The sequence below is a fragment of the Nomascus leucogenys genome, chromosome 4 (genome assembly GCF_006542625.1).
Source record: "Nomascus leucogenys isolate Asia chromosome 4, Asia_NLE_v1, whole genome shotgun sequence".
Taxonomy (NCBI): domain Eukaryota; kingdom Metazoa; phylum Chordata; class Mammalia; order Primates; family Hylobatidae; genus Nomascus; species Nomascus leucogenys.
In genome coordinates this window covers 33846352-33868190 of record NC_044384.1, presented here as the reverse complement: position 1 = coordinate 33868190, position 21839 = coordinate 33846352, and the positions used below count along the sequence as shown (strand labels likewise).

Genomic DNA, 21839 nt, shown 5'->3' with positions numbered 1-21839 from the left:
ACAGCAATCTCTACATAGGACGTGCCTCATGCTAGGCCTCTAGAACAGAAAGTTATCTTCAGACATACTCCAAGTGTGTCACTGAAAGTTCAGAGCCCCCAGCCACAGCTCATTCTCAGATTCTGGAGCTAGGGTCTGATTCCAGATTAGCAGATTAGCCCAAGGTTTCTGTGAAAATATTCAAGGCCATCATATCCATCTGAAAGCATGGGGGCTTAAACAATTTCCTCCAAAAACCTCACAAGTTCATAGAGCACAATGGAACCACATGTATAAATCAGGAGTGTAGGCAACTTACACTGAAACACTGTGGTGTTGTGGGAAGTCAGGGACCCCGAACGGAGAGACCAGCTGAAGCCATGGCAGAAGAACATAAATTGTGAAGATTTCATGGACATTTATCAGTTCCCCAAATTACTACTTTTATAATTTCTTACGCCTGTCTTTACTGCAATCTCTGAACATAAATTGTGAAGATTTCATAGACACTTATCACTTCCCCAATCAATACCCTTGTGATTTCTTATGCCTGTCTTTAATCTCTTGATCCCATCATCTTCGTAAGCTGAGGAGGATGTATGTCACCTCAGGACCCTGTGATGATTGCGTTAACTGCACAAATTGTTTCTAGAGCACGTGTGTTTGAACAATGTGAAATCTGGGCACCTTGAAAAAAGAACAGGATAACAGCAATGTTCAGGGAACAAGGGAGATAACCTTCAACTCTGGCTGCCTGTGAGCCGGGCGGAACAGAGCCATATTTCTCTTCTTTCTTTTCCCCACATTGTGGTTTCAATTTTCACACTTAAAGTTAAGCAAATTTGTGGGCACAGTTTACTATTAGAAGTATTATGGCCAAATTAAAAAAAATAAATGTAGGCCGGGCACGGTGGCTCACACCTGTAATCCCAGCACTTTGGGAGGCCGAGGTGGGTGGATCACAAGGTCAGGAGTTCGAGACCAGCCTAGCCAACATAGTGAAACCTCATTTCTACTAAAAATTAGCCGGGCATGGTGGCACGCGCCTGTAATCCCAGCTACTCAGGAGGCAGGAGAATCACTTGAACCCGGGAGATGGAGGTTGCAGTGAGCCGAGATTGTACCACTGCACTCCAGCCTGGGCGACAGGGCAAGATTCTGTCTTGGGAGAAAAAAAAAAGGAGCCAAAAACAAGAAAAACACTTGAGAAAAATGTCATAAGCTCAAACCGAAAGAATCATATGATCCACTGTACATTTCTCTGGAATTCATCCACTAATCACTCAAGAAGGAGCAACAGAAAACTTCCTACTGCATTGAACTGTATATGAAAAGCTTTTTATCTCAATATAATCATCTTGCAGTAGCATACAATGTTTTTCTTTTCTTTTTTTTTTTTTTGAGACGGAGTCTCGCTCTGTCACCCAGGCTGGAGCACAGTGGCGCAATCTTGGCTCACTGCAAGCTCCACCTCCTGGGTTCACGCCATTCTCCTGCCTCAGCCTCCGGAGTAGCTGGGACTACAGGTGCCCGCCACCATGCCCGGCTAATATTTTTTTTGCATTTTTAGTAGCGATGGGGTTTCACTGTGTTAGCCAGGATGGTCTTGATCTCCTGACCTCATGATCCTCCCACCTCGGCCTCCCAAAGTGCTGGGATTACAGGCATGAGCCACTGAGCCCAGCCAACAATGTTTTTCTTAAAAGGAAAATGTACCATGTACTGCCACTATGGAAAACAGTATGATGGCTCCTCAAAAGATTAAAAATAGAATTATGAAATGATCCAGCAATTCTACTTCTGAGAATATGCCCAAAAGAACTGAAAGCAAGGCCTGAAAGAGGTATTTGTACATCCACATTCATAGAAACATTATTCACGATAGTCAAAAGGCAGAAGCAACCCAAGTCCCTATCAATGAATGAATGGATAAACAAAAAGTTATACACACACACACATACACACACACACACACACACGCACCAAGGAATTACTATACAGGCTTAAAAATGAAGTAAATGCTGACACATACTACAACATGGATGAACCTTGAGGATATCATGCTAGGTGAAACAAACCAGTCACAAAGACCATATATTACATAGTTCCATTAATATGAAATGTCTGAAATAGGCAAAAATCTAGAGACAGACATTAGATTAGGGCTTAGGGCCCTAATCTATGAAAGTCACTTAGGACCCCAACCTAAGAAAGCTGTTTAGAGCTGAAGGAGATAGAAGAGTAAGAGTGATAGCTGGGCCGGGCACGGTGGCTCATGCCTGTAATCCCAGCACTTTGGGAGACCGAGGTGGGTGGATCACCTGTGGTCAGGAGTTCAAGACCAGCCTGACCAACATGGTGAAACCCCATCTCTATTAAAAATACAAAAAAATTAGCTGGGCATGGTGGCGGGCGCCTGTAATCCCAGCTACTTGGGAGGCTGAGATAGGAGAATCACTTGAACCTGGGAGGCAGAGGTTGCAGTGAGCCAAGATTGAGCCACTGCACTCCAGCCTGGGCAACAAGAGCAAAACTCCATCTCAAAAAAAAAAGTGATAGCTGAAGTCTAAGGGGTTTCTTTTGGAGGTGATGAAAATGCTCTAAAATTGACTGTGTTGAGAGTTGCACATATCTGTGAATAGACTAAAAACCACTGACTTATACACTTTAAATAGGTAAATTGTATGGTATGTGAATTACATCTCAAGAAAACTTTTGGAAAACTACATGAAGATTGCAAATGGGATTGTGACAAATGACAGAAACAAATTAAATCTGTGTCCTCCTCAACTTAAGTTACTACATACTATTTATTTTGCTTTTGACTGACTTTAAATAGGACCTTCTTTGTCAGTTGTTTATTCCAAGTATAAAATATAAAAACTATGAAAGCCAAACAAATTATGAAATAAAAATTGTTAATTAACTATAGGTCATAAGTAAAGTAAAAATATGTTATTGAAGGACGTGGACAAGTCAACCTTGAGATCTGAGAGAAACAATCACATCTTTTTATAAGCAGCAGCTAATCCCAAGTTGGTGTGGTGAATGACACAGAGGCCGGCACAGTAAATGTTAGTTCCTTTCATCCTGTTCCTTCCTATTTTTGCCAATGTTCCATTACTCCAAGATTTAAAAAAACAAAAACAAACAAAATCAGTGCTCTTACCATTCCAACCTGGTCAATGGTCTCTTGAACTCTATCCAGAAGGACAGAAATTATCTCAGGGTGAACAGCTGTGATAGTCCCTAAAAGCTCTCGACCAACCTTTGAAAAAGTCTCTCTGGTAGACAGGGTGACATAAGATACCTAAATGGGGGGCAGGGGGAAGAAGACGACACTTTTAATATTAATTATCAGTCAAAACACTTACATAGTTTTTTCAAGCAAAGCAGAAAGAATCTTACATTGAGCCTTAGTTGACACTATGTTCCAAAAAATGTTAAAACTTCATATACGCAACTGTCTACTCTGAGGCTGAAAGGTGGAGGGAGAGGAATGTAAGAGAATGGCAACTTTTTATAACAATGACTTCAAGTATGGATTCAAAAAGTATATCCCAAAGTTTGTCGGTAACAATAAAACAGTTCCTGCAGTTTCAAAACTTTTCTAAATTTGAGGAAATCACTACCATGATGAAAATCAGAATGCATTTCACGGAAATGCCTAGCTTCTCCTACAAAATAAGATCCCTAACTACAAGATCTTCTAAAATATTAATGTTTACCAACTCCTTTTGAATTACGTCTTTCAAAGTGTATGTTACAATCCATTAACGCCAATGGTATTTTTTAACACAACGGAATATACAGAAAAATAACAGAAAGAATAAAATAAAATAGAAAAATGTAATAGTGCATCACAGGTAGATTAAGTATTGCTTCAACTGTACATACACACACAGGATAAGAATGTAATATAGAATGTAATTTTTATTGTGACTCCTGGTCAAGACACTGGAAACTTTACTCAAGAGCGTAAGTATTACTTTAGCAACAGATCTAGGGAATGTCACTTAATGTATGTGAAAGTATGTCTTCTCTCCCCAAGTTTTTTGGATCATGAAGATAGTCTGAATTCCAGATCCATCGAGATCTTAACTTTATGCATGGTTATGAAGCACCAGTATAGGAACAGCTGAATCAAGTATTTGATCCTGGAAAGAACATCCAGGTTTGTCATTCTCAAACTGGATTATTAGAGGAAGATAATACAACCCAAATAATCATCTTCAAACATGATTTTACTTGAGTTAACTTGAATACTTTGGAGGAGATATTTTGTATGCAGAGCAACAGATAAATGACAGCTTAAAGTGTAAAATATGCAGGGCTTTTTAAATATCCAAAAATTCCAATGAACATTTTGGTAACCACTTTGGGCTAGTCCCTAGATGCTCAGGGGTCCAAATTTCACTCTCCTCCACCCTCATGGATGGCTCAGTGAAAAGATGAAGAATGCAAGGATCTCATCCCAGCCTGTAATTTCATATTATAGATGAGGAAAATGAAGCCTGGGGTAATAAGTTATCTTTTTTTATTTGAAATGGCCAATTAATAGCAGAGTTAAAACTCAGGTATCCTAACTCTAGATTCAATATTCTTCCCACCATCTCATTTAAACTGGCTGGGAAGCTAGGTTTCTGCTACTAGCTGGAGTGGAAGAGTTTAGTTGAAGGGGTGGGGGCGAGGGAAACATACATCATAAAAACTGTGTCAGGCTGTGTCACATTGTCTCTCCCTTACTGAAACTGGTGCAACAAATTTCAAAAGATAATAAGTACTGGGAAATGGATATAATTCACATTTTCAATAACCCTTGTAGCAAAATAATGTTCCACTGATTCTCTATCCCTTCTCAAAAGTGTAGACAGTAGCTAAATAAGTCACAATTTGTAAAAGCAATCTCCCAAAAAAATCAACAGATGGACAATCCAAAAAGAAAACATTTTCAGCTGATTTATAAAACTTCATATTCTAACCTCATATATCTCCAGAACAATAATTTTTATGAAGTCTTCGTCCACATTGGTTCTTCTGGCCTGAGCCATCTGAGCAAAGGTAGTCAGAAGGCAAATCTCTTCTGAGCTATTCATAGAAGAAAGACACTTCTCAAAGTTGGTAAAATGTTCTGGGTCTGCAAGTTCATATCAAGAAAATTAGAGTGGGGAAAGAATAAATTTATATCTTTTAATCACTCTTCCAGAGAAAAAGATTTAGGAATATTTAAAGATACAAAAGGTCTTTCTTTGTTCCAAAATAGATTTCTACGGGCATCACGAATAAGGCTGGACCAGATGGCCTCTGAAATTCCAACAAACTCTAAATATAATGTGGCCTCACAGGAGACATTTAACATCTCTAAGCTTCAGTACCCACATCTGTCTCAAAAGGTTATTTAATAAGAAGATTAAATAGCATGTCACTGGTGACGTGCTTTGTTAACTGCAAAGTACTGCTGCTGTCATTAGGCAGTCACCTTCAAAGGCAGTACTGCCAACTTGAAAGGCACACTTGAAGCTACTTGGTAACCATCAGACAAACAAAGACCTGACTAATGAAAACTGCTAATACAAGCAACTACTTGGCACAAATAGGGCGTTCCAAAAAAAAGAGATTTGCTTATAAAGAAAAACTAGGGGCAATAAATTAGTTATAACCATAACTGAAATACTAATGAATGTCATAAACAATATAATAAATGTGATATGTTTTGCCTATATCGCAAAGGATGTTGTATAAGCAATACTAAATTCTGCCATTAGGAAGCAATATTCACAAATATACATGACAGTAAACTACATGCAAAGTTCTACAGCAGAAAGGAAAAAAAGCCCATTTTAAAAATATATGTGCTTGGCCGGGCGCTGTGGCTCACACCTGTAATCCCAGCACTTTCAGAGGCCGGAGGTGGGCAGATCACTTGAGGTCAGGAGTTTGAAGCCAGCCTGGCCAACATGGTGAGCTCTATCTCTACTGAAAATACAAAAATTAGCTGGGCGTGGTGGCACACACCTGTAGTCCCAGCTACTCTAGAGACTGATGCAGGAGAATCACTTGAACCTGGGAGGTGGAGGTTGCAGTGAGCCAAGATCACACCACTGCACTCCCGCCTGGGCAACAGAGCAAGACTCCATTTCAAAAAAATAATAATAATAAAATAAAATAAAATAAAATAAAATAAAATAAATAAATATATATATATATATCCTTGGTGGAACTTTTCACAGTAAGAAGGCAACAAGCCAATAATTCTTTTCACATTTACACATTTGAGAAACCAAGGTAGGTAGCTCACCAAATTTCCTGCATTTTCAAAATAACTCTGGGACATTTACCAAATCCATTTTCATTTGCCATCTCCAAATTGGATTTATAGTGGAAATTATTACACAGAGCATTCCCAGAATAATGAAAATTGGCATGATCATTCTAACTTACATTGTGAAAAGATATTTAAAAAGAAAAAAAAGAATTATCATTCAAACTTACAATGTTTAAGGTACAAATCAAGGAAAAGGCCTTATATTTTAAATAATTCTATAGAAAAAACAATAAGAAAGTGAAATAACTTTCTAATTAGCTTTTAAAATATTAACTATAAGGACAAACAAACACATTTCTATATTTATTTATCATCAAATTTGCTTATGGCTATACTTTACTAGTAGTCAGAATGTTGATCAGACTAGAAATAAACAAAAAGAAGCCAAATTAAAACAGGCCGGTTTTTAACAATCACTGCTGAGAAATCTGCTAGTTAGGAAATCTTAAAACTAGTTAAAATTTGTCCCCTGGAAACTGATTTCAAACTCACCCTACTCCCATTACCACAGATAAATAAGAACTGGTTATAAAGAATAAGCACTTCTGGCATTTATTAAATATAAAAAGTGAGGAAGGTAAAATATGTTAGGAGGCTTTATTCTTTCACAAACAATAAAAATCAAGCCTCCTAACAAAATTGGTATACAAAAGATTAAGCAAAGGAGAAGATGAAAAAACAGCAAATTACAGCAGGAGGGTCAAATTTTGCAAAGACTCCACTCTCAAGGCTAGAACATAATAAGGCAGATGAAACTTCTCTACTGTGCCACTAACTCCTGTGTCAGGTGATACAGGCCCCAAGGGAGATAAAGATAAAAGTGCCATGGGAGCCTGGAGTCCAGACAGAAAACTCCAGCAGCAGGATCCAAAGCTCCAGGGCAAGGCAAGGCTGCTACTGCCACTTTAGGGTCTGGAATCACATCCACTACAGAGCTGAGCTGTTCGACATCGGCTCCATCTGCCACATGCTAACGCAGAGCCTGGAGGATAGTAAGTCCGCAATGAAGGGAGATGACACTACAAAGGAGATGTACCCAGGACTCAGGTATACAAAGAAGTGCTGCTGACCATCCCAGGCACTTCCAAAGGAAATGTCTGCTTCTGTGTTAGCTATTTCAACCACAGAAATAGCTGCCAGAGGACAGACAATGGCTGTGAGACCTCTCACCTAGCTCACTCGTAAGACCAGGTCCAACCATGGCAATAGTCTAATAGAAGCACTGCCCCCAGGACAGTGGAGAAGCATTTTACAAAGCAGAATAATGTAAAGGAATCCAGAGCTACCACTAAAAAGATAAAAAGAAAAATGGAAAGAGACAAAAGAGGATGCATGCCGAGCCCCATAAAAGAAAAAAACACAAACAGAAGAATAAAGACATCAATCTAGAGAGACAGAAACGGAGGCTGGGTGCGGTGGCTCATGCCTATTATCCCAGCATTTTGGGAGGCCAAGGCAGGTGGATCACTTGAGGTCAGGAGTTCAAGACCAGCCTGGCCAACATGGTGAAACCCTGTCTCTACTGAAATATAAAAATTAGCTGGGTATGGTGGAGCGCACCTGTAATCCCAGCTACTCGGGAGGCTGATGCAGGAGAATCACTTGAGCCCGGGAGATGGAGGTTGCAGTGAGCAGAGATTGCACCACTGCACTCCAGCCGGGGCAAGGCTCCAATTCAAAAAAAAAAAAAAGGAAATAAAAAAATAAATCATGAATGTCTGCAGAAACTACTTTGCAAACAGTAGAGGCTCAAAAATTTTTAAAGTAATATATTTTCTTTTAAGTGATACAGACATTTAAAAATTTGGAAAACAGCCTTTACTTCCTGCTGTGAAGGAAAAAACATTTGGAAAATAGAATTATCTTTGGTGTTTCTTTTTTAATCTGGTATTTCAGTATATTGTCTATCATTTTTTAATGTACAGGGTAGTTTTTTAAAATCACTACAACATACATCTAATTAAATAGTGTTTTTCACTTTGAACATTATAATTTTGTTATAAGTAAATATCCTGGTCAGGCATGGTGGCTCACACCTGTAATCACAGCACTTTGGGAGGCCGAGGTGAGCAGATCACCTGAGGTCAGGAGTTCAATACTAGCCTGGGCAACATGATGAAACCATGTCTCAACTAAAAATACAAAAATTAACCAGGTGTGGTGGCATGGACCTGTAAGCCCAGCTACTCAGAAGACTGAGGCACTAGAATTACTTGAACCCAGGAAGCAGAGGTTGCAGTGAGCCAAGAGCGCACCACTGCACTCCAGCCTGGGTGACAGAGTGAGACCCTGTCTCAAAAAAATAAATAAATAAAAATAAATAAATATCCTATAGTTTAGAGACGGTATCATGCAAAAACTTAAGTTTTCACCAAAATTAATTTTTAAAGTACACCTGTCTACATCTTTAGTTCATAAAAACAATACAACTTTAAAAAAAAACAGCAATAAAAGAAAGATATTAGAGGAATGGCTGGGCACAGAGCCTTAAAAAATTTCTAGACAATTAATACATATCTGTTAATACAACTGTCAACTAGAATAATTTCACATACACACGCAAAAAAGTGCTTCCTAAAAATTAGAATATTGTGTGTATTGGCATACTGTTTGGGACTAATCAAATTTTGATTTCAGGTATGCTAGTTGCTATTTAATACATCAAAACTGTAAAGCAGTCTCTTGAATTTCAAAATCATTACACTTGAGTATGCAGAGTAAAACATTTTCTCTTAGTCCTTCTAAAAGTAAAAATTAAGCACTGAAGAGAAGCACAAAAAGATAGGGAGAGCTGGACGCCGACTGCTCGGCGGGGCTGTACCTTGGAGCTGCTGCTTGCACTGGGCGGGCTGCAGGGAGGAGGAGAGCTGCTGCAGGTTCTCGCTCTCCACCTGGTGCATGAGGTAGAAGAGCTTCCACAGCATTTGCACAGACAGAGTCCCAAAGGGCATCTCGGACATAAACAGCCAAATGCCAAGTCTGCATGTAAGCAGGAATCATTTTATTTATTAATCAGCTTCATTACACTAAGAAAGTAGACAAACCATTGGCTCTCAAGGAAAAAAAGATTCTTAAATCACACTACAATTTTTCTAATATGCTTTAGTCATAAACACCTCAAGGATGGCTAAGAATAACAGCAAATACAAACCACCCAGTCTGTGCCAGGGACTGTTCTAACCACTACAATGTGTGCACGTGTGTGTGTATATATATATGTACAATATCAACTCAAACCATCCTCACAAAAACCAAGACAATAATTATGGATATGGTCGGACGTGGTGGCTCACGCCTGTAATCCCAACACATTAGGAGGCCGAGGCAGGTGGATCACTTGAGGTCAGGAGTTTGAGACCAGCCTGACCAACACAGTGAAACCCGTCTTTACTAAAAATACAAAATTAGCCAAGCATGGTGGCACATGCCTGTAATCCCAGCTACTTGGGAGGCTGAGGCACGAGAATCACTTGAAACCAGGAGGTAGAGACTGCAGTGAGCCAAGATCGCACCATTGCACTCCAGCCTGGGCAACAAGAGTGAAACTCCATCTCAAAAATAATAATAATTATTATTATTATTATGGATATTAGCACCAACTCACACAGGCTACTAAGGCACAGACAGTAGTGGGTGGCAGAGAGGTCAGCTGTGGATGCATGTGTCTGAGCACACATACAGGTACACGTGTGCACACAGAAACATGTGCAGTGGATGGGAGGAAAATCAAAATCCATCCAGTACTCCTCTCTGAGCACTGAACAAAGTTCAAACTCCTCAGCCCACACTCAAAGGCTTCCATGGTATGGCTCTGACCCGTATTTCCAACCAGAGCCCTCTCTGCCTTCCTTCAGTTACCACTGCATTCCAACAAGCCTGGAGAGACCCCACACCTCCAGGCTGGCTCCTTCCATGAGTCGAGCTCTCCTTGGACTTCCTCCTCTGCACTATTACAGAACTCCATCCATACCTGACTTTGCCATCATCATACTTTCTGCCAGTAACCCTCACACTGTAGTGGCAGAAAAACCACCTGCAGACTTTGTGGAAAATGCAGATTCCCAAGCCTCACCTATAGAGACCATGATTTTGTAGGTCACAGCTGGGGCACAAGAATTTACACCTTTTATAGTCACCCTTGGTGACTCAGACTCAAGTGATTCTTAAAACACAACGTGAGAAACACCTCAAGGTACTGTAATTTACATATAACATACTAACCTAACAGCAATTTGAGAGCAGAAATCAGGTCTTGCTCATTTTTATATAAACCAGTTTATAACTAGAACATTGTATTTTAATTATCTGCTATCTAAACCAGTATCTCAAAAACAATCAGCACTCAATAGATGCTTATTAAAATTGTATGTGAATGTTATTGCAACTAAAAAAAAAAACGTGTATCAGGATGGTGGCCATGCCCCAAGTCAGAATCTCCTAAGGAATGGCCGGGTGCGGTGGCTCACGCCTGTAATCCCAACACTTTGGGAGGCTGAAGCAGGCAAATCACTTGAGGTCAGGGGTTCGAGACCAGCCTGGCCAACATAGTGAAACCCCATCTCTACTAAAAATATAAAAATTAGCCGGGCACAGTGGTGCGTGCCTATAGTCGCAGCTACTCGGGAGGCTGAAGCAGGAGAATCGCTTGAACCCAGGAGGCACAGGTTACAGTGATGGTGCCACTGCACTCCATCTTGGGCGACACAATGAGACTCCATTTCAAAAAAAAGAAAAAAGAAATCTGCTAAGGAATGTATAGCAACTTATCTGCTATTAAATTTAAAAAAAAAATTTTTTAAATAGGAGGCACTCAAAGCTTTGCCATATTTGAGGCCTAACTACTACAAATTATCCAATTACAAATTATCTAATTACAAATAAACCAAATTTAAGAAAAAAATGATTAGTGTATGCCTAATCCACATCTATGAACCTAAACAGGCAACTGGTAGCTCAAACCCACACTAACCTAGACTCTGGAAAAGTCAGCTAGACTCCTGACCAAGAGATTAAGAAACTTCTCTAAGGTCAGGTGGGCCAGGTTTCTATCTTATTAATTAATTATCCTAACACTTCACATGGGACCTGATGCTGTTTTATAACCCCAAACAAAGAAGGAAAACTATAGAGGACTTAAAAGTAGTATCATGAACAGGGTGTATTTCAGGCTATAAAATTCCCTATATGGCAGACATTCAGGAAGTCTGGCATATATATACATATATATATACACACACACACACACACATATATACACACACACGTATATATTTATATAGCTATTTATATATATACATATACATATATATATTTTTTTTTGAGACAAAGTCTTGCTCTGCTGCCCAGGCTGGAGTGCAGTGGTGCAATCTCAGCTCACCGTAACCTCCACCTCCCGGGTTCAAGTGATTTTTTTGCCTCAGCCTCCCGAGTATCTGGGACTACAGGCACCTGCCACCATGCCTGGCTAATTTTTGTATTTTCAGTAGGGATGGGTTTTCACCATGTTGGCCAGGCTGGTCTCAAACTCCTGACCTCAGGTGATCTGCCCACCTCAGCATCCCAAAGTGCTGGGATTACAGGCGTGAGCCACCGCGCTCAGCCCTGGCTTATATTTTTGTTGTCTGTCTTTTAGTATAGTTTTGTTTTAGCCTGAAGGGATAGCTATTGCCAGAAATTTCCATTTGAGTGCCAAATAAATTTAAATTTCATGGCTTTAAATGTCTAGTTCTCATATAATTTGTTTCCTAAAATAAACTTAAGAACAATAGCTGTCAACATTTTAAAACAATTATCTTTGTGAATTATATACACAATGTTACAGGAAGGGTTCACAGCTCAATATATAAGCCCTAGTAAGTAACTAGGATGAGAACTTTGCCTCTCTGCCAAGCAAGCACAAGAACAAGTGACAGATCAGAGAAGGAAGACTCCTCCCATGCACCAGGCCGGCATCAGTGGGCAGGTGCTACTGCACTGATGCCCTGACACAGTCCTGAACAGGATTTGTGCATCTCATGAGACTACCAAATTTATGGTATAGGTATAACAGGAGTAATCTAAAGATAAGGCCAGGCGCAGTGGCTCATGTCTGTAATCACAGCACTTTAGGAGGCTGAGCCAGGCAGATCACTTGAGGTCAGGAGTTCAAGACCAACCTGTCCAACATGGTGAAACCCCGTCTCTACTAAAAACACAAAAAATTAGCCGGGCATGGTGGCAGGCGCTTATAATCCCAGCTACTTGGGAGGCAGAGGTGGAAGAGTCGCTTGAACCCGGGACACGGAGGTTGCAGTGAGCCGAGCTCATGCTACTACACTCCAGCCTGGGGAACAAAGTGAGACTCCACCTCAGAAAAAAAAAAAAAGATAAATTTCTATACCCAAGTTCTATTTAAGTTAGACTCATGCCTTCACAGTGTCTAAAAGTGGTTAACACTTAGCTAAGAACTCCTGATCTTTCTCTAAGTCTCTAGATTATTCTATTCCCCATATGAAACCACACGAGAACAACCCCCACTTACATTTGAAAAGTCCTTTATGGTTTAAAATGTGGTTTCCTCATAATACCACAATTCACCCTCATCACATATCCATGAGGTTAATGGAACAGTAGTATCATTATCACCATCTCCATTTTATAAATGAAGAAAGTGAGACCACAAATATTAAGTGACTTTCCCAGGGTAACAGTAAATGGCAGACCAAGACTCAAACTTACTATACAACACAGAATAAACCAGGGGCTGAGGCTAAGAGTCACATGGCAAGAGGGAGTGTAGACAGCTAGCTCAGGAGAGAGCCAAAGCAGAGGAGAGCCAGAAGTTCATAAGCACAGCTGGGTGGGGGTGGAGGCAGCCCCGCATCTCCTACTGGAGGGCACAATCCTGCAGCAGAGCCCACTCCTCAACTTGGCCAGTGGCTCAGGGAAGACAGTACAGGATGTGCAGCTGTGCCCCTGCCTATGCCTCAAACAGGTCCTAGGCTATAAGCAGCAGCACAGACAGCATGATCAAAGACAGCATTTACAAAGTTAAGACAGGGAACCAAGATCCATGACATTCCTAGACCTTAAAGCCCTTACAGGAAGGCAAATTGAACAATAACATCAGCAGATCATTTGCACCACATGCTGCACACCTACTGCATCTCACTGCAGGCAGTGCAGTGGGTATGTGATAGATAGAATCTATCCTTGTTTTCCCCTGCTCAAGGCTGCCCCAAAAGTTCAGGGTGGCAAAAAACTGAGACACCAGAATAGTGTTGTCTTAAAACAGAAAGAAATTGAGAGAGAGAGAGAGACCATTTCAGTCAACAGATAAGGAAACCAACGCCCAAGAATTTGCCCTCAATAAGAAATAGATGAAATACACTAAGAAACTATTATAAGAGACCTACTTAAGTGGCTTTCACTTGAATAGTTCTTACTAGTCAGGAAGTTACTTTTCACTAAATATCATCATATGTCTTACTTACCTTTTGGCCTTCAGCACATGTAGGACAGCCCTCAAAAACAGCTCATCAAATTCAACCTGTAGTTTCTCCATACAGTAGGGCTGCTGGGCCACTCCTGAGCCTTGGTTATGGCTCACATACTGTGCCCAGTGGTCACTTACATAACCAAGGGTCATCCTGAGCATGAGGAAAGATAATACAGTACTTTTCATTAGCTCAATATCTGCATCTTTATATTACATTTACAACATTCACTTATTCAACACATATTTATTGAGCACCTACTATCCACCTACTATTGCCCAGGTTCTGAAAGTAATGAAATGGAGTAAATAAAATCCTACCTTCATGGAGCTTATATTTAGTGAAGGGCAAAGAGGCAACAAATAAAATAGTGATATATAGTCTGTCACATGGTTGTAAGTGACACTGAGAAAAATAAAGCCAGAGAAGGGAATAAAGTATGTCTGGAGGTGGAGGGGTGGGCAGGGTAAGGAGGTGAGTTGGGAGCACGAAAGGCCTTACTAAAGAGGGACATTTGATAATGTCTGGAAAACAGTGAGGTATCACAAGAATGTCCATGAGAAGAGTGTCCACGTAGAAGAAACAACCAATGCAAAAGCTCCGAGGGGTGTCAGGTATGTTTAGGAACAGCAAGGAGGCCAATGTGCTGAGAGGGAGACCGGCTGGAGATGAAATCAGAAAAGTGGCAGGAAACCAGATCGTGAGGGGCCCTGCAGGCCACTGTGAGGACTTCGGCTTTTTCCCTGAGTGCAGTGGGGAGCACAGTAGGGTCCTGGGCAGACAGTGAATAGGCTGACTCACAATTCATAAGGAAGGCTGGCTGTTTAAGAATACACTGAGGTGGGGAAAGGGCAGAAGCGGGTGGTGGGCAAAGTCAGAAGCAGGAAGATAAGTCAGGAGGTTTAGGAATGAAATGGGGTGCTAGCAGTGAAGGCGGTAAGAAGCAGCTAGATTCTGGAAAGAGCATGTTTCATTGATTCAAAATGCATGTCTTTCACACTAATGTCTCTGCAATTAGAATGCCCGAATCCATGTTAATATTAATGATGTGATGCCATAATTTGGCAGCATTTTCCCTATGTTAGTGGCACATAACATGTATCTTAAAAAATAATTGGTGGTATTTTAGATTTGATAAAAGATGGTATTTTGATGGTGGAGATGATAAAATTTGCAGTTAGATTGAATGTGGGGTATAAAAGAAAGAAAAGCCACAGGTGCCACCAGGTGTTTTGGCCTGAGAAACCAGAATAGAGTTGCTACTTAATGAAACTGGGAGGAGTAGTTTGGGAGGTGGGCAGAGTGAGTTCACTTTGAGAACATTATGTTACAATGTTAATGAGTCATCCAAGTGGAGGTGCTTGGTTGGTAGCTGAATATACAATGTGTTTATGAGAGAGGTAAGGGCTGGAAATATAACTCTGAGAATTGTAACAGTGTTTAGATATTTAAAGATGAATGAATGATGTCTCAAAAAGCAAGTGTAGATAAAGAGAAGAGAGGTCCAGGGACTGAGCTCTGAGACACTCTAACATTAAGAAGTCTGGAAGTGAGAATGAAACAACCAAGGAGGCAGAAAAGGGATTGTCAGTGAAATGGTGGAGAAATCAGGAGAATGTGGTATCCTGGAAGCCAAGCAAAGAAAATGTTTCAAGGATAAAATGATCAACTAACTACGAGAAAGGCTGCTATGTAAGCTACGTAAGAGATGCCAAGTAGGATGAAGAGACCTAGAACTGGCCACTGGATCAGGAGCACAAGGTTCATTAGAGATCTTCATCTGTATTAGCTGTTTGGGTAGTGGTGGGAGGAAATGCAAGTTCAAGTAAGGATGGAGGAATAAAATCGGAACTAATAGACGATCTGAAGGCAAGCCCTTATGGGAAATTGTTCTGCAATTAGAAGGTATGAGAAGAATCTGCACTAGATACAAAGAAAAGTAAGCAGATGGAAAGAAAAACAAAGAAAGAATAATTATAATACATTACAGCTGTTATTTACACAGTAATGTAAACAGTGATCTTAAAACAGTAATGATACCAACGTCCTTCCTATAGAGTTACTGAGATAATAAAATGAGAAATCACAGTCCTGGCATACAGTAAGCATGCAATCCTACATCATATATGTGAGCTTATGGACAAATTTTATTTATGGTCTTATTTATTAAGCAAAATCAGAAAACAAATGTCTGGATGGACTTCTGTTAATAATATGTAGATGGGCTTTTAGCTTTTAACAAATTTATCTCCAAGTCACCAGCCATCCTCCCTCCCACTATCTCATTCTCCTAACTCTATACTCAAAGCTTTCTCTAGACCTCAGAAAGGACCCCCAGGCCGGGCACAGTGGCTCACGTCTGTAATCCCAGCACTTTGGGAGGTCAAGGCAGGCAGATCACTTGAGGTCAGGAGTTGGAGACCAGCCTAGCCAACATGGTGAAACCCCATCTCTACTAAAAATACAAAAAATTAGCTGGGCGTGGTGGCACACACCAATAGTCCCAGCTATTCGGGAGGCTGAGGTGGGAGAATGGCTTTAACCTGGGAGGCAGAGGTTGCAGTGAGCTGAGATCGCACCACTGCCCTCCAGCCTGGGTGACAGAGTGAGACCCTATCTCAAAAAAAAAGAAGGGACCCCCCACCCTTTCAGGGCATCCTATAATCACTTGACTGATTTATAAAGCTAATGGATACATATCTAAAATAAATGAATTAGGCCAGGCACGGTGGCTCACACCTGTAATCCCAGCACTTTGGGAAGCTGAGGCTGACGGATCACTTGAGTCCAGGAGTTTGAGACCAGCCTGGGCAATGTGGTGAAACCTCGTCTCTACTAAACATACAAAAACTAGCCAGGTGTGGTGGTGCGCACCTGTAATCCCAGCTACTAGGGAGGCTGAGGCACAAGAATTGCTTGAACCCAGGAGGCGTGGGTTGCAGTGAGACGAGACCATGCCCACTGTACTCCAGCCTGGACAAAAGAGCGAGACTCGTCTCAAAAAAATTTAAAAAAGATAAAATAAATGAATTAAAAGTAATTTTGTTTTGGAAGCAAAAGTAAGGAGGGAGAGAAGTTTTGTAGTTTTATGGAGTTTCTTTTGGGTGGGGAAGGAAGTTGAATAACAGCATACGTATATGCTATAAGAAATGACCCACTAAAGACAATTAAAATTAATAAAGCAGAAAAAAGAGTATAAAATTAATTCAAAGAAAAGCAGTACATATGCTCTAAATTTATTAAGATAGTTGAAGCAGTAAGAGCCTGCATTTTCCTAGATGCCTTCTGTCTCGCCCAGACTTCAACCCAGCAACAGCTTTGGGGATCTCAACTCCAAGAACAATCATCTAGCAAGCCAGTTAAATCTGAGATAATTAACAAAATATTCTAACTGGAAGCAATTATGAAATTCCCATTTTATAGATGGTGAAGAAAAAAATCTTAACTTTTATGAGAAATAAGACCTGAGGTTTACAACTAAAATGTCCATCATCCCAATTATGCAGTATCTGTGTCTGACTAGGGTGAAAGGAACAGAGAAGGGTAGAGCAACAGCAGTATTACCTGATCATATAACCAATTCGCTTCACAAACTGCCTATAGCGTGCTCTATTAAAGGTTTCTAACCCCACAGCCAGAAGTTCCACTAGTGAGTTGGCAAAGGCAAAAATTTTCATCATCTCTTGAGGTCTTGTTGTTTCAGGTAAATAATCACCTAGAAGTTAATCAGATAAAAGAAAAAAATCATAATTACTATGAAAAAACATGAACGGATACAGCTATATAAATATTTTAATGAGGACTCAAAGCCAAGATGGAGACGAACTGACAATCTCATTGCTCTGGCTCCCATATCAACATGAAATGGGAAAAAACTTGAGATAATGTGCCAAATTAAAAACAATTTATTTAAGCTGGGCAATGCACAAGCTAGTTAGCTTTCTCACATTTAAGCACCAAGTGGGAAATTACAAGCACAAGAGAAGCCTAGAACAGCTAGGCACAAGAAACCCAAGTTGGAGCCTACACAAGAAGTAAGACTCAGGCCAGGCACGGTGGCTCACGCCTGTAATCCCAGCACTTTGGGAGGCCGAGGCGGGCGGATCACAAAGTCAGGAGATGGAGATCATCCTGGCTAACACGGTGAAACCCCGTCTCTACTAAAAATACAAAAAATTAGCCGGGCATGGTGGCGGGCACCTGTAGTCCCAGCTACTCGGGAGGCTGAGGCAGGAGAATGGCGTGAACCCGGGAGGCAGAGCTTGCAGTGAGCCGAGATTGTGCCACTGCACTCCAGCCTGGGCAACACAGCAAGACTCCATCTCATTCAAAAAAAAAAAAAAAGAGAAGACTCAATGCAGAGTTCCTGTGTTTACACTTGCCACTACCACATTTTACACATAAGAGAAATGAGTCTACCTTTTGCTTTAAACCCAAGAAGATGTTGAAAGAGTTCATGAAAGGGGAACTGTGCTAAAAGGGTAACCAAATCCTCTTCATTAAGGAGAATCCAACTGGTCTCAGGGTCTTCATCCTAAGGGAAAAGACAAAAAGTCATGTCAGCAGATTTGATCAGATCACACTATGATCTAGAGTTACAGGAGCTAAATTATCACAGGTCTCAATAGTATACATGTGATATCCTCATGAGTCTTCATGGACCTTTTCTCCAGGACAGAAATTTATAGTATCAGTTCCACAGATAGTTACACAGTAAATCACCTGAAATTGCAAGCACAATTTTATATGTATCTGGGTCATAGCCAGTGACTGAAACTGCTCTCATTAAATGTCCATCCCAAAGAAAATAGAAAAAAAGAAATCCTCTAGAGTGAGGACCTTACAGGGATCAGTGCTTTGATAACATCAATTAAAGAACCACAGATGGGCTGGGTGTGGTGGCTCATGCCTGTAATCCCAGCACTTTGGAAGGCTGAGGCAGGCAGATCACCTGAGGTCAGGAGTCCAACAGCAGCCTGGGCAACATGGTAAAACCCCATCTCTACTAAAAACACAAAAATTAGCCAGACATGGTGGCATGCACCTGTAATCCCAACAACTTGGGAGGCCAAGGCATGAGAATTATTTGAACCTGGGAGGTGGAGGTTGCAGTGAGCCGAGATCACACCATTGCACTCCAGCCTGGGTGACAGAACGAGACTCCATCTCAAAAAAAAACAAGAACCATAGATGAGAGTTCAAAGTTATGTTAGCTGCAATTCTCTTCTCCCAAAACCAAGATCTATGTAGTATGCAACAGACTTAATACGAAGCAATTGACATTTGCTATAGGTGACTAAAGTTCTGTTGTCAATTAGTGCTGCCAAAAGCAGTATAAAAATAACAGTGGTCATACACAAAGATTACATAGGGGAAATCTTTGCAGTCTTTTTGTTTGACACAGAGCACTAAAGTCACCTTAGAAACCAAGTTGATTCATGCCCTAAGATACGCTACCATTAAAAAGGGAAGGAAGTGAAAAGATCCTGAGAACCTGAAGAATATATCACCTCAATTTCAAAAAGGGACTAACGCAAATCATTCATAATTTCCTTAAGCCACTCAATTTTTACACTCTTACTATGTGTCTAAAATGGCTAACAAACAAGCATTTCAGAAACTCTACTTAAGGCAGTAGTTCTCAACTTAGCCATTCTCAACTCAGCTGTACATTCAACCCCCAGGGAGGCTTTTCACTATTTGGATGTCTGGGTGTGGGCCTGGGCAAGGTTTGCAAGTTGCTCAGGTGATTCTAGTATATAGCTAGTATCAAGAAACCACTGATGCGGATAATTCAGAGTGCCTTCCTCCCTACAGCCTTTCCTGAGGCAGTGGCACTCCCAACTTTCTCATCTACTCCCCAAGTTCTTGAATTCACTGAATATTTAGGGATTGTTAAACAGGAGCCAGGCACCAATGCAGGGTGAGATAATTAATCAAATATTTTGACTGGAAGTATTTATAATGCCTAATCATTACAAGTAATTATAATGCTCCTTAATCATTATCTGTCTGGGATTAAATGCAGGAAACCTACCAGAAAAAAAGACTTCTCCCCCAAGAAAGACCACTCTAAAAAAAACATATTGCTCCACTACAATCTTTAAAAGACCAATCTGTACTGGCTCCTGAGAAGCTTGCTTCAGAATGACTCCTCAGTTTCTAGTAAAGACGCCTGCATGTCCACATCATTCACCACCACCGGACCACCTCCTCCTGCAAGTCTCAGGAACAGAAAAACGACTGTGAAGGGGGCTCCCCCCTTCTGAATGAGCACTCTGGGAAATACACAGACATGATCCCACAGCTGCCATGGCTGTCATTCTGAGAACTGTTGGCTGAACACTTTCACCTGCTTTTAAGAGAGGGATTATAATAAATCTGTCACTGGACATCCTAGACAAGAACACCAAATCAAGATTCAGACCAAAATAAAGGACTAGAACTGGTAATTAGCTGGAGAACAGAACTGCTTACAAATATAATCACAATGAGTATATTAGAAAGGAAAATTAACAAGGGTGATCTCGAGAAGCTGGATTTTGATCATTAAATTCTCACCAAAAATGGAAAGCCATCTTCTTCCTTTCAAATGAGAATTTCTGGATAAGAAGTTTATGAGTTAAGGGAAAACACTGCTAAGCTCCAGCTCTTTATTACTCAGATTCATATCATCTGTAGGTGAGGCTCCAACCCCAGAAACTTGTTACTACATAAAAAAACTCCTAATATACATCTTACGTAATATGACTTTAATTTCCAGGTGCCAAATTCTCCCAGCTGAACAGACTGATATTCTAGAGAAGGGGTGCAGCACAGCACACTGGCTCAAAGCATAGGCTCTGGAGGCTCCACATTTAATGACCCTATGGTTTGAGAGAAGACACTTCACACCCCTGCACCTCAGTTTCCTCATGTATAAAATAGAAATCATAAGTCTTTAGCTAGGGGGGGTGGTTGCTGAGAGAATTAAATGAGATACTATGTGAAAAGTGCTTAGAACAATACTTGGTGCATAAGAAGAGTTCACAATGATTCATCAAAATAATGCAGATATGACAAGTTACCTCTTCTCCTCCTTCGTCTACTAGCGTCCAGGTCCCGGACCCAGGCCCTGAGGAGGATGGCTTCCGCTCGCTGGGCTTCATGTGGCACATAAACTCAGCTCGATTTCTAAAGGACAAGAATAATCACTCCCATCACTTAGATGAAGGCCATGTGAGTGCATTGTGGATTCTCTACTCACCCCGAAGGAGAGCCACACATCAACCCAATCTTCAAATGGTTTAAATTAGTGAATAAGAACTGGCCAAAAACCAAGGCTGCTAAAACTGCACTAATTTTGGTGGAGAATGCAACCATTCTGAATTAGCAATGATGAGTAATTGCAGAAAAGCAGCTACACTAGCACAGCTCCCTGCATGATGCAGGACCTCAATACATATGCTGCGGACCTTAACTCAAACCAGGCTCACAAAGTCTTGCCAGGGAAACTATTTTAGCAACTATGACTTACTGAATAAAAAAGGGTAATGGAGGCTGGGCGCAGTGGCTCACGCCTGTACTCACAGCACTTTGGGAGGCTGAGGCGGGCGGATCATGAGGTCAAGAGATCGAGACCATCCTGGCCAACATGGTGAAACCCCGTCTCTACTAAAAATACAAAAATTAGTTGGGTGTGGTGGCACACGCCTGTAGTCCCAGCTACTCGGGAGGCTGAGGCAGGAGAATCTCTTGAACCCAGGAGGCGGAGGTTGCAGTGAGCTGAGATCGTTCCACTGCACTCCAGCCTGGCAAAAGAGAGAGACTCCATCTCAAAAAAAAAAAAAGAAAAAAGGTGATGGAGAGGCTTGTTTAGGGCCAAAACATAGATATAAATGCAAAAACACTTGTGAGTCAAATCATTATCTACCACGTGCAGGAGCAGGCCCTTGTATCCAAGGCAGTAAGGGAGAGGAATCATCTAATCTAAATTCCTCATTTAATTTCAAGGACTTCTATAATCCAACCCACCCGAGTTCTTCCCCTTTATTACCAGCTCCCGCAAACACACACCTTTG

The 21839-nt window shown here is 40.9% G+C and overlaps 1 protein-coding gene across 1 annotated transcript in view; it reads right to left on the bottom strand.

Annotated features, from left to right (window-relative positions):
• Positions 1-21839, bottom strand: part of EPG5 (ectopic P-granules autophagy protein 5 homolog) — a 124210-nt gene that overhangs the window by 81737 nt on the left and 20634 nt on the right. Inside the window, exons 7-13 of the mRNA XM_003267534.2 lie at positions 20847-20952; positions 18199-18313; positions 17344-17494; positions 13777-13932; positions 9126-9283; positions 4962-5116; positions 3149-3289 (exon numbers count right to left, since the gene is read on the bottom strand). Of these exons, the coding sequence (XP_003267582.2) occupies positions 3149-3289; positions 4962-5116; positions 9126-9283; positions 13777-13932; positions 17344-17494; positions 18199-18313; positions 20847-20952 (982 nt within the window). The remainder of the gene's footprint in view (positions 1-3148; positions 3290-4961; positions 5117-9125; positions 9284-13776; positions 13933-17343; positions 17495-18198; positions 18314-20846; positions 20953-21839) is intronic.